At 42.3% G+C, this 27,949-nt stretch overlaps 1 protein-coding gene across 1 annotated transcript; it reads right to left on the bottom strand.

Moving 5' to 3' along the window:
* Positions 1–9,495: 9,495 nt before the first annotated feature.
* HTR1A (5-hydroxytryptamine receptor 1A) lies at positions 9,496–10,868 on the bottom strand. The gene has a single exon (XM_054285075.1). The coding sequence runs from the start codon at positions 10,735–10,737 to the stop codon at positions 9,499–9,501; it is 1,239 nt and encodes a 412-aa protein (XP_054141050.1). The 5' UTR covers positions 10,738–10,868; the 3' UTR covers positions 9,496–9,498.
* Between the last annotated feature and the right edge of the window lie 17,081 nt (positions 10,869–27,949).

Raw genomic sequence — 27,949 nt, 5'->3', positions numbered from 1 at the left:
TATAAAACCAATAGTATAAAAACACTGTCAAAATGTTTAAAAAATCCATTTTTATCTGACTTTTTAAAATGTCAGCATGAATGATGTGTCTGATAACTGATGCTTTCTTCATTTGACATTAGTGCTGCGTGCAATTTATTCCTTCTTCCAGAGATTGACTATATCCCTGGGTTGTTTAACATTTGAATTTCATCCTGCTGCAATACATTTTTTTTATTAAACTTGTGTCTGATTGAGGACAGGGATTAATTGTTAATAATTCTTCTGCATTCTTCTCTTGTACACACTGAAAAAAAAATTTAGATTCCTGTCAATTTTTATTTTGTGGTGAAATAGAAGAGGAGAAGGCTGTATGGACAGTCCTGACCATTACTGACATCAAAGGATTAAATATGTCTTGTTTGCTGTGCCTTGTGATTCCAATCACAAAAATATCTTCAAGCTTGGAGAACAGCACTCTTTTTATCAGTCTTTTAGGTATCCAGGCAAGTTCAAGCCAAAACTCATTTCCTTCTACATCTGCTGCCTATCTCTTGCCCTTCTGACTGTCTCCTCATGAGCTTCTAAACAGTCCCACAGAACAGTCAAATCACCTTCACTAACAGGGGTCTAAAGTGCTACCACAAAGTAATAGCTCAATTACAGAATCACAGAATCATTAAGGTTGGGAAAAAAACCTCCAAGTGTATCGAGTCCAACCTTTGACCAATCACCACCCTGTCTGGATCAGATCTTGTTAAATTAGAGCCAATTTTATTTTAAAGTAATATAATTTTTTAAATTTGAATTAAATACATTTTTTAAAATACCAAATTACAATTTCAATATACAATAGAAGTAGCTGCTTCTAGACTCTGAATTTAGGTTTCCTCAAACATGATCCCTTTTTGCTTTTTTACCTGCTTCTTCAGGAACAGGAGGATGAAGTAGCAAGGAAGGAGAAAGATTTTGTTTTGTCCCTTCATCTCCTACTCAAAAGTAAAGGGTAAGTGGACCCTAATACTGAGCTTTGCAGTATTTGTGTCGGGGTACTTCAGCTGTCATACCTGAGTAGCTCTTGCTTTCTGGTTATATTTAGGATATAGCTTGAAGGACGATGGCAGCCGGCTCTGATGCTGTCAGTGCCGTGCCCTCAAGGGTGGGACTGCCTGGCTCAGGATGTATGGACCAAGAGCAGGATGAGCTGCAGCAGTCCCTGCTTGACACTCCAGGAGGAATTCGAGGAGCTCGGTTTCACACGCAAACTCCTCAGTTCTTTGGGGTTTGAATGCAACAAAGACAAGATTACCTCATTTGGAGAGGCTGGCATTTTGTGTGCACTTGCATTTGGAATGAATTCCAGAAAATGTGCAATATGTGGTATGGATATACTCTACAGTCCTACTGAAAAATTTTCATTACAGCAGCTATTGTCCCTATTCAGAAGTTATGGTGCCAAAGCCCAGTAGCCTTTCAGAATAATAATCATAGTATTTGGCTCTAAAGCTGTAGATTTACCAGGCTACTTTGTGTTACAAGACCAAATTGGTAAAATTCTACAAGTATATTACACAAAGACAACAAAAGGAAAGAATATGCAAATCTTTACATTGTCTGTAAAGACTGCTGGAATTTATATGTGTGAATTATTTTGCTGTCTATTGTAATCTACTCTGTGTTACGTTATTTCACTTTACTATTGCTGCTACTTATCTTATGCACACCACAAGCCCTAAAATCCACCCAGGAAATGAAAGAAAAAATTCAATTGCTCCATAAAAAATAAGCTTTTCACTCAAGGAGAGTGCTTATTGTAACCATCCATACTTGTTGAAACACAGCAGTAAAAGTTGATTGAATGATGAATGAAATAATGTCCCCTTTTTCCTCTCTTTCTATTTTGTCAAAATCTGTAGGAAGTTCTTTGAACTAAATGTAATTATTTCTTCTTCCAAGATATGTATCACTATCCTTTTCCTTTTTTAGGAAAATACAGATGCTGAAAATTAAAATATTTTCAAATCGAAAAGGCTACTCATGACTCGAACTTTAGATATTAGAGAAAAATAAATGCAGTCTGTGTGATGCATCAGAAGATTGTTGAAGTTCTCAGCTTGTTGCCATGCAGCTGCATTTATGATTACTTCATAACCCACGGCTATTTTTCTTTCTTAGCCGGTTATCACCTTTGTCTTCAACAGCTCAATGAAGTTCCCTAGGGCACCACTAGACTGATTTGGATATTGCGAGTAAATAGGAAACATTTTCTAGTTTCACATGTAATATATCTATTTGTTATTCACATATTTCTTCATAAATATTGTCAAATTACATATTCAGATACGCAAATCTCTTTTAGTGGTTGTGATGCAGTTTTCTGTGGCTATTTTTGCATAATTTCATAATATTAAACAATTTTAATAATTTCAATATTAACAATGTATTATAGGACACAAACTGTGTTTGTATCATAAGTCACTAAACATGGCTGCTACTTTGTATTGCTTGAAATATTTTTCTCCATTGCATGGCTCATAAAGGAGAAGATTAAATCTACCTAAGACTAGACGTTACCTGTCTTTCATTTCAATAACTCAGATACTCTTTTTTTTTTATTGCTACAGTAACCTTTTTTAGCAAATCACATTCTGTTGTGATACTGTGCAAGTTTGCAGTATGCTCAAAAACATTCCACACGCATTTTCTTGAAATCCATCACAAAGCATTGTTTTGCCTGTTGCTTCTAACAACGCCACTTATTTTACTAATAGTAAGGGGGTTGATGGAGAGAAAGAGAGAGAGAAAGAATTATTGGTCCCTTTGGTCTCCCTTGGTGAAGCCAGGCTAGAAATCTGTGAAAACCTGATTTTTTAAAAAATTCTATGGAACTGAAGATGATAATGGGGCTTCAAAGGCAAATCTCACAGCAATTTAATGATAGTCAGTTGAAAATCTAGAAAACTTTTAACTCAGCAGTTTTGAGAAATTGACTGACTTGTGAATGGGAAATGGGGAAATAAATCCTGAGGGCTACTGAAAATTACATATTCAGGCAACTAGCTCAAGAATTTTCTGTATTTTTTGGTTTACAGACAAAATTGTCTGTAACTGAAGTACAGTGGGGGAAATTGCCTCTTTGACCTCTATGGTATTTTGATTAAATCCATGTGCACTTAGCTATGTCACAATAAGGTAGCATATCAGCTGGCTCAAGAAATAATAAGTGGAATTCATGTCTTCTGCAATTCTTCTGAAGTCAATAGTATTCTTCAATGGAAAGACTTGATCCAAGGAATTTCCTGACCTTTTGTTTTGTTGTTGTTGTTGTTGTTTCTTGAGGCTGGGAGGCAGACAATAGATAAGCATTCAAAGACAGATGGAAAAGAGCTACTGGCCTGCACAAAGCTGGCAGTGGCTCTTAGCACTGGGTGCAGAAAAGACAAAGAGCAAAATGTGCTGAGGGCAATTTTCAATGGACACTTTGACCCAATCAGACCCTTGTTGGCTTAGTGCTGACCTGGCCTGAGGTTTATAATCACCTGCCCAATGTAAGACAGCAGCTGTCTTCATTTCAGGAGCATAAGTTTCTGAAAATATATTCCAGTACTGAGTCTCCTCCAAGAAAACAAGCTGAGCTGATTCTCTGTCCTGAATGCTTTCACTGTCTGACTGCTTCTTTCTTGCCTTGTGGACACTGAAATTAAAAAAAAACTCCTCCAAAGCCCCAAAGACTATCACTAGCAGCTCTCCTCCAGGGTTTTTACCTACACTTTGCCCATGTTTTCACCACTTCTGGGTAGAGAGGCAAAGAGGCCAGAAGGTGACAGCAACTGAATGCCATCAATTTGAAGGCAACACCCATCCAAGTATTTTGTCTGTGTAAGATGTTACTATGCCACAATCTCTGGTCTTAATCTCTCTTTAATGAGACTGGTCTCATTAAAGGCAACCAGCCAAACTTGACTACAGGCAGCACCTCTGAGTGTGGTCCAGGTGCTGTTTTGCTTCACTTCAGCTGAAACATTCTTCCAAAGGCCAACCAAAAATTGTCAACCAAGATCTTGACTCCAAAGACGTAAAATTTACATGTAAATTTTAATAGCTTTCACAACTTGAAAGTGAAACAGCTTTCTCATATATTTCACAACTCACTTTGGTTCAAAAATGTATGCTTATAGCAGTTCAAGCAGACAACCATTGTATATATTTTGTATATATATATCTGTGTATATATATATATATATATGTGTATCTTTTGGAAAGCATTTTGATATCAAACTGAAGAAAAAAAATTTCTCTCTGAGCAACTTGACAAAAAAACTAGATTGTGTACCAACTCTGCCTCATCAAGCAGATTTCACCTTAAAGATTGGATTACACATGGCATTCAATAGTGAGGATATGCCTGAAATGGTATAGCATGTGTTGTATGATACTTACTTCAGTGCATTCTGTACCAAATCCATTAGACCTATGTCTGCCCACCAAACTAAGCACTGTGGGGATGCCAAGAGGTAGGAACAAGATACAAGTTAAAATAGGCCACTGAGAGCACCTTTATCTTACATCATTCTCATTGCTCCTGTGTGTACATAAGCTATGGCTCAGCTGGGGATGTAAATAGCTCTGAAATGTGAAAGTCGATTTGAAAGGATTATATTGACCCTGCTTAATAGCAAAAGATGCTTCAAGCGCCTTTTGGTACAAACAATAAATAAATACATTATTACAATAGGAGGAAATACTGACCTCTGCTTGTGCTGGCTAGCATTTTCAACATGATTCTTGTACCTATTTCACTTTCTTCAAGTTTGTTTCTTTGCAAGAAATGTTTTGGTTTTTTAAGAAAGAACTCACTATATTAAACAGTTCTGTGAAAAATTCAGAAACTATGTGGATGGCCATCTGCCTCTGATTTTTGCGGGTGGGGAAGTGGGTTCTGGGTTTGGGTTGAGTTGGGTTATTTGTTGCCCTATCAATTTTTTTTCAGGTTTAGTAATTATAATATATTTTATAATCCATTTGTTTCCTATCCTTCGTCTTCATTCTTCTGGGCAATACTGACAGTCTGCCAAACTAACTTGGCACAGACATTTGCAAGGTTGGAACTTGTAAGTACATGTAAGTAGAGTTCTCTTTGTGCTTGAGCATTTTTTTAGTCAAGAGAGATAAGTGAATCTTCTGTCATTCACTGCCCAAGTCAAGAAACTACCCCATTACATTATATAGTTTAGAGTACATTCTTGCTGTGGAAAGGATTATTCACCAAAACTTTTTGCTTCCAGTCCAACAGAAGATATTTCATGCTGTGCAATTGCCCCTGAAGTCACACTGGTTACCTGGGGAGAACACGAGCTCAGCTGTGAGCAGCAAGGTAAGGTGAGGCTCATAGCAGCATTTTCCCAAACAGGGAGACTTGGACTGAGATCCAGAGGTACAGAAGACACTGTAGCTTCCAAAGCTCTGAGACGTCATCATTTTTAGATTTTGCAGGACACCAACAGGACTGTTTGCATGCTAGATTATAGCCATTTTGGGTTTTCTCCAGACGCATATAAAGGGGTCATAGTCACCTCTACTGTTAAAACAGAATCTCTGTTAAAACTGGGCAGCTATGAAGCAGAAATTCACTTGCATCATCATTTTGTTTCTTCTCTCTGGGGATGAATCACTTCTCTGTGTGTTTTAGTGCAAGATTCACAGTGTTGTCCTGAAAAATGCTTGAAACTGCAGATTCTAGAGACCAGGTTTTTAATTATGAGGATATTTAGGGACATTGGTTTGAGGGGTTTTGCTGTTTTTACCACACATACAGCACGTTGCTATCAGGATGGGACTGAGAGGGGAAAGAAAGGTGTATCAAGAATTTTATGTTGAAAATTTCTATTTAAATAGATGAAGTTTTATGGTCTCAAAATTTGTTTTGCTGTTTGGACGAAACCACCTCAAGCCTACAGGTCTTTTTCTTATTCCTATCTGTTCATCCCTCTAGTCCCAAACATAAATACTGTTGGCCAGTGTAAGTATATTTCAATTGCTCTGCCAGCACTTCTTGTCAGATGTGTGATTCAGTCCCAAATTCAGCCTCAACTGGAGCCAAAGAGCATAGAAAATCTAGAGTTATGAAACTATTATTTTTTTACAACAGTCTAAAGAGGCATTTTAAATGAAGATAAGGTTAAAGCCTTTATATCTGTACTTATCTTTGATATTCACAATTGACTGAAGTTGTTTAAACTCAGTTTTCTGTGCTCTGTTAAACACATAAAATCTTTTTGCTTGCTATTTGGATTTTTCTTTATTCATTTCTTGAACTTCCATAGAACCTTAAAACTGAAATTAACCTGTCTGAACTGCAGGGACGTTGCTTGTTAGTGGGCCAAATAAAATACTGCAACTAAACACAAATACTGATTTAATGCAAAATTGATTTTAAAAACACTGGGTTGGTTGGTTTTTAGGGATTTGATTAGGTTGGGTTTTTCCTAAATTGGAGTGGAAATTAAATTAAGAATTTGAAAATCACAGTACAGAAACAAAAAGCTCTATATTTTAAAGCAGGTCGTTTCCTTCACATTATAAATTTTATTGCAAAGGAGAAAAAAAAAAAACGGAGGGAAAGCAACAGAAGGAGGGAGAAAGTTAAACTCTTCAGAGAAACAGTCCCACGGAGTTCTGGGGTGCTTCTTCCGTCGTGGCTAGTGCAGGGAAGAAGGAGGGGGATGCTGTGGAGCCGCCCCGGCTCTGCAGTCTCGGGGCGCGGCCCGTGTGGCCGTGCCAGGGTGCGGAGGGAGGCCGAGGCGAGCGGCTGATGGTGCGGGCGCCGGGACAGCGGTGCCCGCGCTGTCCTGGCAGGGCCCGGCGCCGTGCCCAGCGCCCTGCCCGGGGAAGGAGCGGGCGGAGACCGCGCGGGGAAGCAGGGGCAGCGCTGGGCAGGAAAGGGCGCGTCCCGCCGGCTGGGGCCGGCCCGAGGCAGCTGCGCTTCCAGGCTCCGGGACTCCCGAGGGGGAGCCTGGGACAAGATGGCCCGGGCACGGGTGCCCTGGTACCCCCGCCATGCGTAGCCGTGCAGCGCGGGCGGGCCCAGCGAGCTCGGAAGGGGCACCCCTCTGGTTGCCCCGTCTCTGTAGCGCGCTTCCAGGTCCTGGGGCTCTCGGGGAAGTCGGGTGACCCTGTCCCGTCCCATCCCGCCGCGCAGCCAGGAGCCAGCCCCGCGGAGCACCGGGGACCCCGCGCGGTCTCTCTCTGTCTGTCTGTCCGTCTGTCCTGCGGGACCGAGGGGCGGCCACGCAGTCCCAGCTGAGAGCGCTGCCGCGGAGTTTACAGGAAGCTTTACGAAGAAAAAAATTATGTGGAAAAAGGCAAAACGTGGAGGAGCCGACGTGAAGTCGGCAGGATTCAAGGAAGGATTCCCTGAGAGGAGCAAGCCCCTCCTGCGCTGGTCGCAGCAGCAGCAATCCCCCCGCACCGCCGGCGCTCACGGGCGCTCCTTGCCCCGCTCCTTGCCCCGCCTCTGCCCAGGCCCACCCGCAGAGCGCCGCGCTCCCAAAGTCACCGGGCACCTGAGTGAGTACTCCGGAGAAGTTTCGTCTCCCTAATCGCTCTAGGCTAACTCCTCTGACACTCCGACACTTGGAGAACATCTAGGACGCGTGTGGTTAGGAGTGATCAAAGAAGAGATAAGATCAAAGATCACTTTAATTGCGAAAATGAGGCCAAATACGATTTTCAGAAAACCAGCTACATATCGGAGGTTGTCAAAAGCACTATTTTCGTTTAATGTAAGCGGTTGAAGTTCAGAAATTACTGGACACTTACATTCACGTGACACATATATTTCACATTCCCTTTTACTTTCAAGCAACACAGATTGCACAAAAATAAACAGGAAAAATATATATATGTATATATATATATATATTTGGTCAAGCATTCATTCCAGGCGACCCGTCGCAGGGGTGAGCGGCAGCCGGCCCAGTGCCGGTGTCCGGCCCGGCGCCTTTCCCTCCTCCCCGGGCCGAAGGCGAGCCCAGCTCCCGGCCGCAGCCGGAGGGAAAGGCGGGGGCAGCGGAGGGGCAGGGGGGCTTTGGGGCGGGCAGGCAGCCCTGCCCCAGCCCCGGGCAGGCGGGGAAGGGCAAGTACACCGGGCTTCCCGGGGCCGAGCAGCGGGGCTAGCGGCACAGGGGGTACTCTTTGCGGACCGAGGCTTGCAGAGCCGTCCCGGGGACCGGCCAGGTCAGCAAGGAGAGCCCTCAGGACACTGCCTGCTTCTCGCCGTGGCTCTCAGACCTTCTCACATTGGAAGGTCTTGCTTACCTCCGCCAGGGCTCGCCCGGAGGAGGAAAGAGCCTGTCCCTTCCCAGTCTGCGGCGAGATGCTGCTTTTCCCCACCTGCGACTGCCGCTGGCTGATGCTCTCGGCCCCTCCCCTACTGCCACGGAGCACATGGCAATGTTTTGGTTGATAGGTTTGGATCGTTTTGTTGCTGTTTGTCTTTCTTTATTTTTTTCTTTTTCTTTTTTTATTTTTTCCTCCCGAGCAAATGTGCCGCAGCTGACTGACTCCGAAGCAACCGCAACGTCTCAGGAGAAACTTTCAAGCGGCTTAAGGAAGGAAAAAAAAAAAAAAAAAAAAAAAAAGAGGAAAAAAGAGAAAGAAACGCTACTTCACAGGCTGCTTACACTCCCTGTGCCGTTGCGTGCGCAGTGTACTCAGGGACAGTCGCATGGCGCCAAGCCTTTCCTTGCTGGGAAACACTCGGTCCAAGGCATTTTAAAAAAAATAATCCCCATAAATCTCCATATATAATGAGGCGTGCGGTTGGGGTTTTAAGTCCCATAATTTCCCTGTGTTGCAACAAAGGGAACCCCGGTGAACTGGCAGGTCCTAGCATACCAGGATGGCTGTCAGGCACACGTAACACAGACGGGGACGTTGCTGTAAGTACTTTTCAAGGTTACTAAACACGGGCGGTTTTCCCCCAAGAACATCCACTTGAGGGTTTCACAAACAGGGAAGCAACGCGCCCAAAGCTACTTCCTCGGCTCGAGGAGTCGCCTTCAGCCTCCATACTCACACCCCCAGACCGAGGTCGGACCCAGTCCACTGTCGTAGCCTCGTAAATCCAAGAATAATCCCCGACACGGCGGTTTCCTGCATAGGGCGGTTTTGTTTTACCGATGCTACTCGGGCAGACACTATGGTTTACAGCCACCACAAGCAACGACCTGCAAACCCTAAGTCTACCCAGAATGATGGAGAGTGGGAGGGAGGCGGGAGCGCCGGGAGGGACGAGGGCGGCCGCGGAGCCCTCCCGGGCCGGGCGTCCCCGGTCGTTCCCAGCCGAGCCCCGCCGTGCCCGCAGGGCTTGTCCGGCGGGCGCCAAGCGAGGGAGCGGGGGTGCCGGATCCCCCGCCCTTGGCGAGGGTGTGCAGGGGCTGGGAGGGGGTACACTGCGGCTCGGGGCAGGCGCGGGGGGAAGTAACAGGATCCCATTGCCCCGTCCCGGAGTGGCGGGCTTCACTGCCGGCAAAATTTGCACTTGATAATTTTCTTAAAAGCACTTTGGAAGTCTTTGTTGAAATAGGCATAGATAATGGGGTTGAGAAGGGAGTTGGAGTAGCCCAGCCAGTTGATGACTGCCCCCAGCCACTCGGGCATGTAGCACTTACTGTCACAAAAGGGCAGGACCAGGGCCACGATGAAGAACGGCAACCAGCAGAGGATAAAGGTGCCCATAATGATGCCCAGGGTCTTGACAGTCTTCCTCTCCCGGGACAGAGCCATTCTGCGTTTGGCTTCCGTGTTCTTCTCGTTGCGCCTCTCGAAAGAGGGCGGCGGTGGGGAGCCGTACGCCTCGCTGGGCAGCGGCAGGTGAGTCTTGGAGGAACTGTTGCAGTGCTGGACCTCGATGATCTCCAGGGCGGTCCCGTCCTGGCCCTGCCGCACCGCGCCGTTGACACAAGCGCCGGGCTTGGGCTCTACAGTCCGCCGCCAGCCCTTGCCGGGCTCCTCGTTGCCTTTCTTCGCGGTGGCCGGAGAGAGGGTGAGGCAGGTGTCGGCGATTTTTTTCTTCTCTGCTTTCTTTACTGTCTTGCGGATCCTAAACCGTGCCGCCTTGAAGATGCGACCGTAGAGCACCAGCATGAGAAGAAGCGGAATGTAGAAGGCGCCGAAGGTGGAGTAGATGGTGTACCCGTGGTCCTTGCTGATGGTGCAGGCGTCGGGGTTCGAGCGGTCCTCCGGCGTCCTCCAGCCCAGCATGGGCGGGATGGATATCAAGAAGCCGATAAGCCAGGTCAGGCTGATGAGCACGGCCGCCCGCCGGGGAGTTCGCTTGTTCACATAGTCAATGGGGTCCGTGATGGCCCAGTACCTGTCCAAAGCGATGGCGCACAGGTGCAGGATAGACGAGGTGCAGCAAAGCACGTCCAGCGAGATGAAGATGTCGCAGGTGACCTGCCCCAGCGTCCACTTGTTCAGCACCTGGTAGAGGGCCGCCATGGGCAGCACCAGCACGGACACCATGAGGTCGGTGACGGCCAGCGAGCCGATCAAATAGTTGGCCACGGTTTGCAGGGAGCGCTCCAGGGCGATGGCTGCGATCACGCAGGCGTTGCCGCTCACGGCGCACAGGATAAGCGTGCCCAGGAGCAGGGAGGTCAGCACCTGGTAGCCCAGGGTCATCTCGGCGAGGCCGGGGCCGCTTGTCCCCTCGGGGGAGCGCGCTGGGGAGGTAGTATTGTTGGCCACATCCATGCCGGCGGGGGGTGGGGGGGGGGGGGTCGCTTCAGGAGACAGACATGGGAAGAGATGCCGGTCACTTGTGCGCTTCCCTGGCAGGAGGCATCGGCGCCCCGTGCGGTTTCGCCACGCCGGGCACCCCCCGATCCACCACCCCTCCCTCCCCTATATAGCGCGGCGGGAGGCGGCCGAAGCTCGGAGGACGGCGGCTGGCGGAGCCGCCCCGCGCCCGCCCATCCCCGCCGCCCCTGCCCAGCGCGCAGCCCCGCACGGCGGGGACGGCCCTCCTGCCGCCGCTTGCCCAGTTCTGCCCCTCGCTCCGCCGCTCACCCGGGCTGCTCCCCCTTGCTCTGCCTCTCCTCGCTTCTCCCTGCCCTCCCTCCCTCCTTACTCTCGCCCCTCCCCGTCCCCCTCCCCTCCTCCCTTTTCGCGGTGGGCTCGCTGGGTCGCCATCGTCGGGTGGGCGCAGATGTCATTCCCGTGTCGTTTGCAGGGGCACCGCAGATAAATTCCCTACGCCCCCCCCCTCCTACCCTCCGCCCTTTACAAATCGCTTCCCAGCTCCGCGCGCCCGCAGCGCTGGCTCTGGGCTGCCCCTCAGGACCAGCTCCGGGGGCAGCGCAGAGCGGGGAGGGCCCAGGGCGCTCTGCGAGCGGGCACCGCCGCTGCTGCGGGGCAGCGCTCCCCGGGCCGCCCGGGGCCGGCGGCGCTGGAGGTGCCGATCGCCACCTGCAGGCAGCCTGCCCGCCCGAGGGCGCGGCTGCGGGGCTCGGCCGGGCCGGACAGGACAGGACAGGGCAGGCCAGGCCGTGAGGCTCGGCCCGGCCGCCGCAGCGAGCTGCCGGGCTGCCCGGCGAGCGGCGCCGGCCGTGCGGGAGCGCGGGAGGGACCCGTGAGCAGCCCGGGCCCTGTACAGCTCCCGCGGATCAGCGCTGATGCAGCGATGGAAGCCCAGCTGGCGATGGTTCGTGCCCTCGGCCCTGCGGCTGCCGGCCCGCCCGCCCAGCTCCCCGCAGGACGGCAGCGTTGCCCCCCGGCCCTTCCGACGGGCGAGTTGCAGTGCGGCATACTAGAGAAACGACTGTCCTCTCACGAGAGTAACAGCGGCGACAGCAACAAAAACAAGTGGTAAAAATTACTAAAGAAATCCCAAAACAAAAAACGTCGTAAGTTGTAGTTCAGTCCGATAGGAGGGGAAACGCTATATCTGAAAGTGAAGTGAGAAATGTATTAGTGAGAATAATCTTAAATAAAGAGTGTCAGATTGGCATATCATAAACAATTCAGTTATTATCCAGTAAATAGAACTAACAGTTGCAAACCTGGGAAGAATCTGTTACCAAAAAAAAAAAGGAAAAAAAAAAAGTGGTGATGTTTGTAGGCTTCACTCTCCGTGAAAGGCAAACAAAAGTTCTCCAACACACCTCTGTAATAGGTTTTCTACTATCTTCCAGCTCAGTATTTTTAGTGATCTTTCATTCTGCTCTGTAATTCTGCCATCAAGCTCGGTAAATGCAAAAAGCCAAACAACTGCTTAACAGGAAGATTTTCTGATTCTAACTTGATCAAACTTGAAATGATGTTCATAGAGTCTGCTTTGCACAGCTTCAGGTGTCCTTCACCGTCTTTCAGTGAACACTTCAAGTTGAATTTGCAGCTTCAAAACACTTGGACAGTTTCCAGCCAGTTCCTTTTTACGAGGGGTCGAGACTGCAATTCTCTGCCCCTAGGCTTGCGATCCCCTCTGTGAATGACCAAAGCATGGAGATTAGCTGGATTAGTAGATCAGAGCTGCACCCTTGCATGCGTTTTGTCTCACACTAACATTTACAAGGTCTGTGTTCTACTGAATGAAGACTTAATGCTGTTGAGACACAGACGAACTGTAATCGATAGATAAGTATGCATTATGGCTTCACTATCAACACCTATTTTCTTTTTAATGTCAATTCAAAAGCATGGCATGGTTGACTTCTAAGCAACTACCTCTTTCAAGAGTGTTTTCCTTCCTCGAAATCAAAGTTTGTGCTTCTTGCTGTTTACTATCAGCCAAAATAAAATAAAATAAAATAAAATAAAATAGAAATGCAAGTCTAGGAGGCAGGGAAATTTCACCCAACTTTCCTGTATGGACAGGTCATTAGCCTAATTAGATTATCTTGAAATTAGCATTTCAAAGCCACAAGGGATGGAATGGCTCTTGGGGAAACTGTTTCCAGAAATGTTTTGCGCTGACATGGCCAAGTGAAGTCAATCCCAGACACATTTTGGCGAGAAACTCAATGAGAAAAGGTTGACAGGGTCCTTTTTCAACTGAAAAATTTTAAATCGGCTTTAATTTTTTAATTTTTTTTTAGGGTTTGAAGGTCATTTCTCTCCGAATTAAACTAAGAAGCAATTTAGGCAACTGGGCATGAAGGGGAGAGAGTAGGAGGTGGAAGATGTAGAAGAAGGGAAAATTCACTCTTTTGATCTGAGAGTGTCTTTAATCCTAAGCATTTTAAGACCAAAATTCCACTAAAACTTTTAAGCAACTAAATGATATCCTAATGTCTTTAGATAACCTAGGTAAAGTACCTAGGGAAATTCTTGAGGAAAACCATATCCTCATACAATCCAACCTGATCTGAGAGTAAATGAAAACTTAACACAGCCTTAAAAAGTCAAATTAAAACACTAATATTATTCAGTTAAGATACAGCTGCAGCAAACAAGGGCGTCTTCAGTAAGTACAAAAAGAAAAAGCATTAACAATGGTGTCAAAACAGTCTTTTCTGAGCAATTTCATTCCACACTTTTCAAGAATAGAAAAGGAGAGGCTACATATTCTTGATGCTCTCAGACTATGACTGGATTACCTGTTTGTCAAAGTAAAACTGAAATGCCACAAGTCACTCGCAATTTTTTGTTCCTGTGGTTGCGTATTACACTTTGGTTTGAAAAGGATATGAACCTTGGGTTTGTTTTTTTAACTTTTCACCATGATAAAAACAGTATTTGTGATATTCAAGAAATTATATTCCAGTAATACTTTCAAAATAAAAGGGTCAAGGACCTAGGGAGAGAAGGAAATTAATGATTTCAGGTCACTGAAACTGATGGAGTGCGTACAGTTTTCTGTGAGAGAAGCTCCAAACTGGTGAAAGGAAGCATGTAACTGAGGGCAACCTATAGCACCTTCTTGAATTTTCTATTTAGGCATCTTGTAAGTGTAGTTAAAAGGAATTCTTACTACTCCACACAGCTGAAAACCTTCTGAGAAACAGCTGTAACTTTAAAATACAGAGAAGCAAACAGGAACTTAATGTCTGAAGTGGCTGTATCATTTAAATACATCCTCTTCACACAAGGACATGCATTTCACCATAAGATCCACTTTAGGATATCTGCTCCCACATTTCATAAGGCACAAAATATTTTGCAGTAGTTTAAAAAATTATGCTTTCTCCTGTAAAAAAACCAAAAGAAGATGACTGAAAATCTTAAGGCCAAAGCTAGTGTCGTAACTGCATGGCTCTCAGCCAAGCTATTCTGGAGCAAAATTAGTCTAGATTTGGTAAAGTGTTTAGTCCTGACTTTGTGCACAAGATGAATCAGCTAGGAAACTGAGTGACTTTTGCTATCAGTAGTAGAGCTGTTCCCTGTGTCCTGTCTCTGGATATAGCTAGTTTGTGAAATCCTGGATAGTCAAACTTGTACTTCTAAACAGGATAAAGAATTAATGAATCCTACAATTAGTCTAGTCAGAGTAAATACACTGCAAAGCCAATAGCACAACAAGAAAGCATAAATTTTCAACTTCTAATCACCTTTTTGCCATTGTTATATTTTTTCCTTTTTTAGAGCAAGAAAATGGCCTGGATAATTGCCCACGAAGCCCTGTCCAGCCAGCCAAGAGCTGGCAACCTGTGGCCCACTAGGAGCTGTGCAGCAATGAGACATTCCTGTGGTCCTGTAAGAATCACCTGGGGTCTAACAGAGGCTGCAGCATGAGCACATCACTCAGCTTCAGCGCTGAGTTAAGTGCTGCCAAGTACTGAGATATCTCTCAAGCTGCTCCTTAACAATCCCAGTTCTGGACACACAACAATGGCACCCAAGGTCAGGCCTGGAAGATCTGTTAGCTCCATGCCAGACATGTCTGAGCAGCAGTGCTGCTCCATGGCTCTGAGATGTCTCAAGGATGGGTTCACAGCTGGGTTCACATGCTGCAATTTCAGCTTCAGGTGGCTCTGCACCAAAGCCAGTCAGATTTCTTTTCCCTCTTTATTGCTTACTTAGAAGTAGATCAGTAATCTGGGCCTGTCAACCCAGAGGAATAATTTGTAAGAAACAGGAAAAACTACCATCTCAGAATGCTGAAATGCCTGTCTATCTTTTTCTCCCATAGTATTGACCCTATTTTCCATTGCTTCAGATATACCACTTGACACTGTCATAATAGAAAACCGTGGGCTGATGGTAAGTTCCTGTGTCCTATTCTCTTTCCATTCTGCTGCCTCACAGTAAACTTACTGCCTTACTACTTACAACCTTATGGTCATCATTTTTATTAGACAGATACTAATTATTTATGACATACACACATATTTATTTGGTACTTTTGCCTTTCTCTGCCAAGACCTTACAGTAGTAACTAAAATTACAGCATAACTCAGCAGGGCTCACAAAAGGGGATAATCCATTTCAGCTAGCACTCTCGGAAGTAATAGAAGAGAAGATAAACATTTCATCTAAAATGAGGGTTATGTATATTCAAGCAATGTCACTGAAGTGAAACAGTTACCAGAGATGCTTGCTATCTAAATCATCGGGCAGATATTATGCAAGTCTAGAAGTGTAAGATCAATTCTAGAAGTTATTTGCTTTCATATTCTCCCTCTGTGAAGTAAAGAGACTTTCAAGCATGTTTGTTTGGATGTAAGTTTTCATTAGTTTATGGTGACTTCTCAGAATTTTGACATTTATTTTGTGAAAACTTGAATTTAGGCTACATTTTCTATGTTGCCCCTTCTGTAGTACATTGCACCTGTGATGAAGGAAGAGCTGTGAGAATGTCTCTTAACCATTTGTGCACATTCTTGATACTAAAGCTGCTAAGAATGAGTTTGACTTCAGAGAAGCTCTGGGAGAATCTACTTAGTCATCTCTAATCATGCTGTGGGGAACAAAGCAATGTTCCAGCTCTGCTGAGGTTTTTATCAGCACACCCGTGTCAGAGGCAAGGGGCAGCAATGCACAGAACTGGTGCATTAGGAGCTGGTTAAAAGTCACTTGTGTGGTGCAATGCAGTCCCAAGAATACAGAATGTGACCTGAATGGTTTTTTAAAAACTGTGTTCTGATATTTGTGATCTAATTAAAAATACTCAGTCACAATTCATATTTTCTCAACGTTTGCAAAATAAATCATCTTAATAACATCCAATATACAATTCTAAAATTGCTGACTAGCACTGAGGAACTTCTTGGTTAAATCTGACTTTTTCTTATAGCTAATTAAGATTATTTAATGTGTTTACTTAATATTCACATTCATCTTACAGCAAAATACAAAACTAGCTCAAACCATTTGCAGAAAATACATACCCACTTACAGGAGTGTTCTGGATCTTAGGCAATTTTCACAGGTTTTATATATTATTTGCAAAACTATTTAAACAAGAAATGCCAATATATTCCAAGTTTTGTAATAATTTCTAGTTTTTCTCTCATTAGTGACTTTATTTATGGATACATTTTAGCAGACACATTCAAGGTTTTTTTTGTTTGTTGTCTCTACCCTATGCCCTCTGTCCAAAAAAGACTAGCTTCTAAATGAGAAGGAATTCAAAACAATTAATATTAAAAGATTTTAAAATAAATTTTAGTGAAAGGAGATTTTTGCTCTAAAGAATTTTATTGAAAAGATAATTTCTGCCGTTTTTATATATGTATAGTATTTCGCTTCAGAGGAGACAAAGAAAAAAATTATTCTATAAGAACAATAAGTTATGAAAAAGCATCTTTAACAAGACCTCTACAGGCCTCATCTTTAACTATCAGGCCAATCTAAATGAGTTTATCAGTATTTTCCAAAACTAAGTTAAGGTATATGAATCTTGCAATTGAGTTACAGGTATACCAACTGATGACTTCTTCTGCTCTTATCATGTCAGAGCTTCAGTACTACATTAGATTAAAAGTAAATTACATGGCATCATTAGCTCCTTATCAACAAAGACAGAAGCTGGAATTTCAAAATTATTGCTTATAAAGGATATAAACTCTCAAATTTTATGCACACTGGCTGGAGCTCAGCAATAGTGCCTACAGTTCAGTAGTATATTAGTCCACGCCAGTTTAAAAAATACATTTGTTATTATGATTTCATTTCCATTTTCTCACGTTGAAATTAATATAATACTATCATTTTAAAAATACAGCTTGGGAAAATAGGGCTGTTGTACAGACAATAAATGTCTAGTCTTTGCAAACTAACTTTATCCTTTCAAATGAAAAGCAATTTACTTTATCTACACAGAGGTGAATCACATGGAGTTAGAGAGGCCCACACAGACTGTGACATTGACAAAGGCCATGAGGATATTGTCTTTGCTGATCTATTAATCTCCTTTACCTGGGGCATTAGTTGGCACCATTGTAGTAAACCATCATGTTTCCAAAGAATCTGGGGCCTTGTCAGGGAGAAAAGTTGTGGGGTTTTTTGCTGGAAGTAAATGTTCTCTTGAGGAATTATTCAGCTGCTGATGCCTTCTTTTTCTTTATGAGTTTTCCTGGTACAGCCTCTGGGCCATGCACAAATGCTCGTGCTTGGGGCAGCTGGAGTGTACAGCCAGGGACAGTGTAAGGCAGAAATGCCCCCCAGCAGCATCCCCTGCCAATTTGTGAGGGTTCATTCGTTGTTACTGCTCATTAACTTTTAAACACCCTGCTAACTGGCAGGCTTCATGTTAAGTTAATCACCCAGTGTTCCTATGTAACAAATGGAGTTCAGTGACCCACAAAAAACATACCCACAAAAGTTGATACCTTGAGCATGCAGCCCCTTAATCCTTCCATGATCCAATACTAAGAAGAGTGTTTCTTGGTCTTTTCTTACCAAAGCAGTTCAACTACCCAATTCCATCAGCAGAGAATTTTTTTTTTCCCTTCAAGAAATTGCTGTCTATTTTCAAACAGTTTTAAAAATCCTAGGGCTTTGGGTATAGAGTGATGAAAGGCAGCACTGCCACCCTGTCTTGATTGTGTTTGCATGGGATGAATCCAGTTCAGAATAAACCTCAGTCTGTGAATCCAGACAGATCTTAGATGTGTCCTCAGTGTTGCTAGGAAACAATCAGTTCTATGTCTTCATCACAGCAGCAATGTGGGCTCTCCTATGTTGGCCAGGGACCCAAACGGTGGAGAAGGCCAGGATGCCAATGAGTAGCTCAGGCCAGCATCCCCCAACCTCATTTCCAGTCTGTTCACCAGATGGCCTTAAAGGAGATCAGCAAAGGAAACCATACAATGTGGGCAAACAGCTATTTTGGCTAGTCACGGCACTTGGAAGCACAAGGAGAGTAATACATTATATAACCTAATGAGTGAGTTGGCTATCAAGATAAGCCATGCAGATCCTGTCTGCTACATTGAAGTGAGATTTGATCAAATCTTAACACTAGTAAAATAGTATGGGATGTTTCGTGCTATATCTTGGATGCTGATGCTGTTCTTTGATGACATTAAGTCTTTCCCAATGTTTTTGGGTTAGATTTTTAGTTTTCCCCGCTGATCTCCCATCCCATTAATCATGCTTTATAAATTCCTAAACTCTAAGCAAAATTTCTGCTCTCTCAGGACCTCTATCACACCTACCACCGACATTCAGCATTCCCTTTCTAGCTGAGTCATCTGAACTCCTTCCTAACAGTTTCTATTGTCACTCAGTTAAGTTCAAAATAAATAAAAACTGATGGGTTCTTTTAGACTGAGACCACCTAATCAGGAGTCCCTTGGTTCTAATCTCACCTGAGCAGATGAGATCAGATTTCAAGGCCCTCAAAACTCTGTGAATGGCACATTACAACTGTGTAAGTGTAGTGGAATATCTTGCTAAAACTTTCAGGAATCTTAATCTACAAGCAGGCTTTTTGAGAGTTAAAATCTTGCCCATAGGCACATATTGCAATGAACTCAGTTGCAAAGCTAGCAGCTTGCTAGTTTGATTATAGACTGTCTCCAATCACTTACATAAGGACCTCATCACTGTAGCACCTGTACCTTTGCCACTAGTAAAAAAAATCAAAAACAAGAACAAAAACAAGAATAAAAACAAAAGCAGAAACAAAAACAAAACCAACAAAAACCCAACAACAAAAACAAGAAACAAAACTAAGAAACATGAAAACAAGGTGTTATGAGAATTTTTATAAACCAGACCCATTCTCTCCAATAATTTTCTCTTAATGACTATTCATACAAAAGAGTCACAACATGTTTTATGCATCCGGTACATCATGTATCCCTCAAGGTTCATCACAGTTTTTCTTGATAAGACAAATTTTATGTTAGTCATGAAAGGCTAGATGAGCTTTTTTTAACTTGTAGTCTGGTGCAATACACAATTGCATTACTGTAAAGAAGAGTAGAGTTATGTCCCTGAAAGGAGCAATTATTTTTTTCTTTCCACTTCTCCACAGGGGAGAGTAAAATGCCAGGTTTTACCTGTTTCTGTCCATCTACTTTAGAAAACAAAGGAATATGGCAAAAGCCTCTTTATTTCTTCCCCTGTGGGGCATTCTGTTTTCCCCCACTCAACACTGATTATGTAAACTAAGTAAAAACGTAGTTTATTCATTAACTGACAGAGTTATTCTTAGGTTTTTCTAAAGACAATTCCATGAAAATCAGCACTGGAGTCACACATTTACTGTTCACTTTATATCAGTCCTCTTCTGCACTATATTCTGTTTTAGTAAGAAACCAATATTATGATTTCACCCTTGAATTCAATTGCATTTTGCTTATTCTCCATTTCTGTTTGTGCAAGACTGTAGTGAGTAATTATACTGTTAAGGTTTTTCAAACAAAAAATGTTCCTGCGTAAATGCAGATATTGTTTTTGTTTTTCTTAATGTCAGATTAACATTGCCACCATGGGGACAAATTTGCTTGTATTTATTTGTATTTATGGCAGGACAGTGACAGAGACAAGCACTGCAGAAGATGTAATTTATGACTCTTTGTGCCTGCAATATCATTCAGGTTAATATGGTTCTAAACACACAACAGAGGACTGCAAGAAAAAATAATTACCAATTCTCTTACTCATGCAAGTCTTGTATGTTCATTTAGAGATTCATGTTTTAAAGTGTGGCTGCATCCTCCTCTGTGGTGATTTCTACCATGGAAACGTAGTGGGATGACTCTCATGACTGGAGTGCTGAAGTGAATGGCCATAAACTCTTTAGAAGAGACAGGTGAAGCGAGGGAAGTGGTGGGATAACACTGTGTGTTGGGGAGTGCTTTGTTTGTATTGAATTTGGTGAGGATGAAGATGACAGCTGAGAGCTTCAGGGTGAAGGCTGGGGAAGGTCAGCAGGGTGCAGGTGTGCAGGGACTCTGTTACAGAGCAGCCAGCTGGGGAGAATGGGCACTTGGGGAGCTCTGCAAGCAGCTGCCAGAACAGTCCCCAGCCCTTGTACAGGTGGGGGACGTCAGCTTGCCATGTATCTGCTGGAAATACAGCACAGCAGAGAGGAAGCATCCAGGAGGTTCCTGGAGTGTGTGGAAGAGAACCTCCTTATACAACTGGAAAATGAGTTTACTCAAGGAGGTGCTCTGCTGGACCTGTTGTTTGTGAACAGAGGACAGATGGGTGATGTGCTGCTCAGTGCTCAGAGCACCAGAAATGTTGGGGGTTTCATTATGGCTGTAGGAAAGAGGAGCACCTTCCTCTTTGGATTTCTGGTGGGCAGACTTTGGCTTGTTTAGGAGATTGATTGACAGAGTCCCATGGGAGTCAGTCCTGGAAGGAAAAGGGGTTCAGGAAGGCCAATGTATTTTAAAAAGGAATTGTGAAATATTCAAGAGCAGTCTGTCTCAAGGTATAGGAAGACAAGTTACCAGGGAAGAAGAGCAGCCTGATTAAGTAGAGAGCTTAGGTGGGAACATGAGGAAAAAAAGAGAATCTCTTGACTCTAGAAGGAAGGTCAGGTGACTTGGGACATCTACAAGGACATCATGAGGTCATCTAGGAAAAAGATTAGAAGGGACAAGGTCCAATTACAACTTGATTGGGCTGTTACACTTAAAAATAAAAATGGTTGCTATAAATACATGGTTGACAAAAGGAGGCTCAAGGAGTGTCACCGTCATTTGCGGAATGTGTGGGTTTGTCTGGGAGCTTTGTTTGTTTGGTCTCAGGAAGAGGACAGGAGTGCAGGAGGGGACCTCACTGCTCTCTAGAATTCCCTGAAAGGAAGGTATATCCAGGTCTCTCCTACATTGCTGCAGTGAGATGTCTAGAAGAAATGTCATCAAGCTGAGACAGGAGAGATTCAGATTAGATATTAGAAAACATTTTTTCACTATTAGGGTGGTCAGGCATTGGAGTAAGTTTCCCAGGGAGAGAGTGGAGCCACCATCCCTGGAGTTGTTTAAGAGGCATCTGGATCTGCTGCTCGGCAATATGCTTTAGTGATTTAGAGATAACAGTGGTGGTGCTGAGCAGACAGTTGGATATGATAGATCTTAAGGTTTCTTCCAGCCTTATGATTCTATGCTTCTATGATTCTACCTGGCCATTCACTGAGTGATAGGTAAGTAAATAAGGTTCAAAAAGTGATAAATGCCTATCCTTCCTTTCTATCACCAGAAATCCTTTCTTTATGTCTCCTGGGATCCAAACACCATTTGTGTCTCTCCCCAGCACTTGAATGCAAAAAATCAAGTTGGTTGTATAGAAATTACTGCAGTGGGAAGAAGCTCCACTCCTCGAGACAAATGATGGTTGAGTGACCACAAATTGGAGTTCAACAGGAAGGCATAAGCCCCCACTGGGCAATTATGCACGATATACCTACTGGAGAAATTTTGAGAGGTTTTGCAGTCCCCCACAGTTAATGATTAATACTCAAAAACAAGATGTAATCTGTTTATATATATTTCTATACATTTTTTACCTTAATGTAATTAAGGCCATTAAAACATCAGGTTCAAAAATAAAGGATATTTTGCTCTTGGCCCTTATTTAGCATTTGGTAAAGTTTGAATAGTTTAATTGTATATTGTATAAAGGATTATAAATTAGTTTTTACATTTTTAATAGCAAGACTTCTGTTTGTACACTAAGAAAAGCCTAGAAAAAAGTTCTATATCCCTATTTTATCTGTCTCATATTTCTCTGTTGTGATTCTTCAAACATTGTCCCATTAGAAAAAAGCCTGTAAAGTTCTTTTTCCAGAGAGGCTTCACTTTGATAAACGTGAAATATTCACCTGAGGAGGTAATTTAGTTACTGTTTCCAGTAATAAATTCAGTATCAGTAACTAGTTCTATAAATAACTTTTCTCTTTCCTTGATCTACCTTAGTCAGTGAAGGAAGTTTGGAGCAAACTTTTATTTCTGTACAGTATTTTGTTTCACTTGCACCCATCTTTTTGGTGGTTAGGTATAGAAATTTATTTCAAGCCTTTTCAATAAGTAGTGGCACTGCTCATATTTTTAATTGAGAGGGCACATGGAAATTCATATCAGTATTAAAATTAAAAAGTTTAGAAAAATGTTCCTGGATTAAAAACAGTGGAATAAATCTAACTTTTAAGAGATGTGAGCTTGGTTTCCTAACTACTGTAAATCAGGATAGTTAAAATGTAAATCAAAATGAAATCAAAATAAATCAAAATATCCAAGACCAACTGCAAACTGTTTCAAATCATGGTTTATTTCTCTGTGATGCCTGTAATCCTGAATGCATCACTATTCATCCACAGGATCACCTCTGTTAGGGCTACATTCCTGACTTTGGGCATATACCAGTTTTTACTGTAATGTTTGTCACTTCATTCTGATGGTGTTTTAACCAATGCTCACTCTATAATTGTTCTGACCTATACACAAATCTGTTTGCCTGCTGTTTTGGGGACCATTGCAATGAAGGCCACCTCAAAAAAAAAGTTCTGGTTATGGTATGTACATGCTACTTTTCTAGCTTATTTTTCCATTTTTTTATTTGCCTTCTGTTCGGGTTCACTGAAAGCAAATCTTTATTAGTTTAATTATTCTGTATTAGATTACTGCTTTCCTTCATACCTCAGGTGGATCTTACGATTCCTCATAGGGTGATGCTCACAGAATGACCAGGAATATAATCAGTCCTAACTTAAAGCAATTTGTGCTTCAGGGAAACTACCACTGATTTTAGTGGAAGTTCTACAGCTACAAGGGCAACAGGTTTACCAAGTATATATGGAGAGTTTCTCAATACAATTTTTCTACAGAACTACATTAAAACAAAGACTGAAGTAATCAATTAATAAATGGATTCTTGGAATAAGAGTCTTCATCAAACAACAAATCATTTTCTTCTGTTCTCAACTGGTGCTTATTTCAGCCAGAGGGAGTTGACTATGCTGGTTTTGCAAAGCATTTTAATCACACATGTAATACTCATAAAACATATAGTTCTGCATGCATGGGTATGTCCCTGTGATATATATATAGGTAAGCCAAGTGTCGCAAAAATATTCAAAATTCAGACAGAGCAATAGGTTAAGCTCTGATCATTTTTAAAACAGAACGATTTTGCAACGAGTATAATTCCATTGGCTTAAGTGAGGACAGGCTTTTTTTCAATATTTTATTTTAATGTTTATCATTTCTAGGTGACAGTAACTTATTCCTCATTTCTTAAATGGATAGGACTAATAAAACAAGGACAGAGCCAGAATTTCTCCCTCTAATTTTCTCTTGATCAAAAGTATTTGAATTTCTGTAAATAAATAAAGATTTATTAGTCCACAGCAAGAGTTATTCACAAGCATGATCACCTTCTGTAGACAAGGCTGCTCAGAGTCTTATCCAGCTTGACCTCCAGCACTTCTAAGAGATGGACATTCACAACTTCTACAAGCAACTTGTTCCAGTGCCTCACCACACTTTTGGTAATTAATTTCTTCCTAATATCTAATTTAAAGCTACTCTCTGTTAGCTTAAAGCCACTCCCCTTTATCCTATCACTCCTTGCATTTCTAAAGTGCCCCTTTCCATCTCTCTTTTCAGTACTGGAAGGTGCTACAAGGTCCCCCCAGAGCCTTCTCTTCTCCAGGCTGAACAATCCCAGTTGTCTCAGACTGTCTTCATAGGAGAAACATTCCAGCCCTCTGTTCAACTCTGGATCTCTCTGGACCGGCTCCAACAGGTCCACATCTCACAGTCATTGTAATCAGCATTTCTGCACTAGGATGGAGTTTTCCCAAAAATTTAGAGTAAACCAAACTAGACAGGTATTTTCTTCCTGGCAGATCAGTTGTGGTAATTTAACATCTTTCTCTGGATTTGTCGTGGTAATGGCCTGATTTTAAAGGTCCAGGATGCACACTTGTCTCTACACTTGTGATTTTAGATGGTAAACCATGATTTGTGTAAGAGACCAGAAGTTTTGGATATTTACAAGTTATATCTTCTTTTTTTCCACAACAGAATCCTTAATTGGACTAAATAGGACTAAATGTCCTGAGTGCGGCCATGTGGTCACAACCTTTTTATCTGTTCACTGGATGCTAAGTGTAGTAGGGTTTGTGTTTTTCAAAAAATATCAAGGTGCAGCCCATAGCTGTATGAAATATAAAATAAAAGAGATAGGATAAAAATAAAATAAAGGGAGTTTAAAGTACTATTTTATTTGTTAATGGTACAAGAAATATTCTCTTCCCACACTCCAACAGACTTTCTTGTGCATACCCTGGGCTGCACACACCACTCTAAAGACCACTGTCCTAAAGTTCTGTCATTGCTGTTTCTTTTTCTAAGCAAAGTCTTGTGTAATTTACAAATCATTATCTATGAAAGTGTTTTTCTGCATTATGCTTTAAATGTTGGGAAGTATTCAGCATCTTAAAGTATACAAGAGTAATGAAGCAAAGCCTGCCAGCTCTGCCATCAAGGTTTCTATAGCTAAGAGTAAATGTCCTACTTGTTGCCCAGGAAAACAAAGCAGAGCTGGTTTTTTTCTGCAAAGACATGATGTGTCACCATGTCAAACAGTTGCCAGCATACAATTGCATATGAAAATGTAGATCTCACTGTAGACACCACATATGACACAAAATGTCTGTAAGTCAGAGAAAGAAACCAGAAAAGGACAAAAAATAATCTAATAGATAAGAGTATGAAACATGTAAATAAAATCCTAGTTCCACTGAAATTCAAAGTTCTCACACACTCCCACTAGCTTAAAATTCTGCATCAAATACAGATTGTGAGCAGCAGTCTCTAAGTCAAAGACAGGCAAGATTTCAAACAGGAACACTGGAAGTTAGACCAATGCATATCCTTAGTAGGATAAAATATATTTTATTTGCTGGAAAGACACTGGTCTGGTGGAATGCATTAGGTAACAAGCTGTCAGAAAGGAACTCCATCTTTTGAAATTGAATGAAAATGTGCTTAAATGTATTTCACCTGGCAAATAGAAACTGCCAGCTTAATTAATTTTTAAATACATCTCAGCTGCAGGAAGGCAATCCAAATTTTGAGAATTCCATTTAGAATTCAGCTAATAGCTATGAAAAAGAGCATAGAAGAAGCAAAAGCTATGCCAATTCTCTTCAGAAAGGTATAATGTGGAGATTGAAGTGGAATGGTAGATGTTCTGCTTTTGGCAAGCCTTTTTTTGAAGAGTTTGAAGCCCATAATTAGAGTAGCAAAACACATCCTTTAACATATAGTGATTCCAGGGACCAGAGATTATTTGAATGATGAGTGATAACTCCTGATTCAGCAAAATACTTATAAAAGTGTTGAAACTGCAAGCATTTACATTTTTCAGTGCTAGTGAATGAAATCACACAGCCTGCTTGATGTTACAGATCAGAACTTTTCACTGATTTCAGTGGTGTTTCTGCCTTAGAGAAGCACATAAATCGGTCAAATCTCTAAATCAGATCAACACATTAAATGGTGATATGGATACAATAGGCAGTACTTGAGTATGAGTCTTGAAACAAAGGTAGGTGAGAATTCCTTAAATATGTATATGCATATTTGCATATACAATGGCTGGGATGAAGCAACACACTGTGGTATTCCAGACAGGCATCTTTAGTTTTTCCTTTCAGACACCTGTGATTAGCAATCAGTTATTAGGAAAAATTCAAGAAGCCTTGGAATATGTAATACTTAATCCTCAGAAGTTCCAGGATGAAACACTTCAGGTTTGAGCTTGACTTATAGAATTTTGTAATCTTCCTATAGAGTTTACTCTCTCTTAGTCATCATTTCAGTTCAGGTTAGTAATCCTAAAATTAAACCAGATCTCAGCTGCTGCCTGGGCTGCAATGAGGTACAAAGAATTGCCAGAGATGCTGCCAATACCCTCACGTGCCCCTGAAAACACTGAAATGAGTTGAAATTGATTTGGGAACTTACACAAACTGCTTCTATCTTAACAGAAGTGATCAAGCACTGCAGTACCAGTGAAATACATTTAAATAGATCTAAATATCAAATGAGCTTGGTTTATGTCATGTTCTCTAGGGACAACTTGTTTATTTGGGTCTGGGAAGGGGGATTTTTCTGTTGATGAAGTAAAAGGTATATTTGGTATTAGTGTGTATGGGACTGGGAGAATATAGGTTAGTAAATATTTAAAGGGGAACCTAACGAATTGGGTACAGACTTTGGGTAGTCAGTTTCACAAAGACAGTAGAAGCATCAAGAACCATTTTCACAATGTAGAAGAATCAATTCATCAGCACTCTAATGAAAGAAGTGTCCCGGCTGAGTTGAGCTGCTGAAACTCATTGTTTAGCTGGGAAACTGCCAAATGCTCCTCATATACGCAGAGTGGAAATACAAAATAAATGAATGAGCAAATAAAAGCTGGTAGGATATTAATCTCTTATGCAAGTAAGTCTGTGAGCATAACAGAATTAAGCTGGGGATAACTTTGTCACTAAATTATTGGTAACTGAACTTTTAATACCCTGGTCAAGGGTTTATGCTGTGTGTATTTTACAGCTATAGTTGAAAGAAGTACAATAAAAATTATTAGCTGAAATGAATATAATCTACCATCAAAGAAAGTCATAATTTAAAGAACAATCCTTCCTTTAAAAGGAAATGATCAAATGATTTTATGTAATACAGTATACCTGCATATATGTTATATATTGGAGCCTGTGAGTCAAAATATTTGAGCTTGTGAGTCAAAAACAGAAGACCATCTCTGCTCGAGAAATCCTTCTGCTCATACTCAGTAAGCTTCTCATTCTGTAGGCATAGAGGTCAAACAGTGCAGAATCTGGCTATGTGCTAGGACCAAGGGACAGCCAGTTCACGTGTTTGTGTACTCTCCAGCATCATCTCCCCTCAGGAAGCCAGGCTGATTTTGACAAATGGTGAGAAAATGGACAGAAATATGTCTCATCGATTTTTAGCTACACATATCCACTATTTATCATTCTGAGATGTGGGGTCACAGTTGATGTGAGGTAAAACACATATTTTTGTAATTGATTAATATTTATGGCTGGGAATTTCATGGACATCAGGGGAAGAAATTAGGCTAATACTGAGTACAACTAAAAGTGTTTCTCTAATGGAAAGAAAGCAGTAGCAGAACAAGTAGGCATTTTATTGTATTTAATTACTACTTCAGTTATTGGTTTCTATTTATAATTTAAGCAGTTTGGGAATCATCAGCCATTGACAGCACCTAGTTCCATAACCACATTCAGTATAAACTGAGGCAGGTAACTCACACTATTCCAGTAAGTTAAATTGGAATACTCTTGGGCACCGAAATGAGATGTGTGAAAAGGCCCACAGCTGTGCTGAAAAACTCTTAGCACCCAGAAGGTGGGAGTTGATACAATATTATGTCTTTTAGTGACACCACGGAGGCACAGGAATAGACTGGAAGTGCAAATGACCAGAGAATGAAGGCATCCCAGGAGAAGTACATCTGAGGAAAAGTAGATTCCAGTGCATGGGCATGTTTTAGCTACTGCTATAGCAGTTGG

The sequence above is a fragment of the Melozone crissalis genome, unplaced genomic scaffold, assembly GCF_028551555.1.
Source record: "Melozone crissalis strain CALT ecotype California unplaced genomic scaffold, PUWL_Pcris_2 ptg000005l_1, whole genome shotgun sequence".
NCBI lineage: Eukaryota > Metazoa > Chordata > Aves > Passeriformes > Passerellidae > Melozone > Melozone crissalis.
Note: the sequence above shows the minus strand (reverse complement) of the source record. Positions and strands in the feature narration are given on the sequence as shown.

Coding starts and splice junctions, on each gene's coding strand:
- HTR1A (XM_054285075.1), bottom strand. CDS start 10,737: ATGGATGTGGCCAACAATACTACCTCCCCAGCGCGCTCCCCCGAGGGG.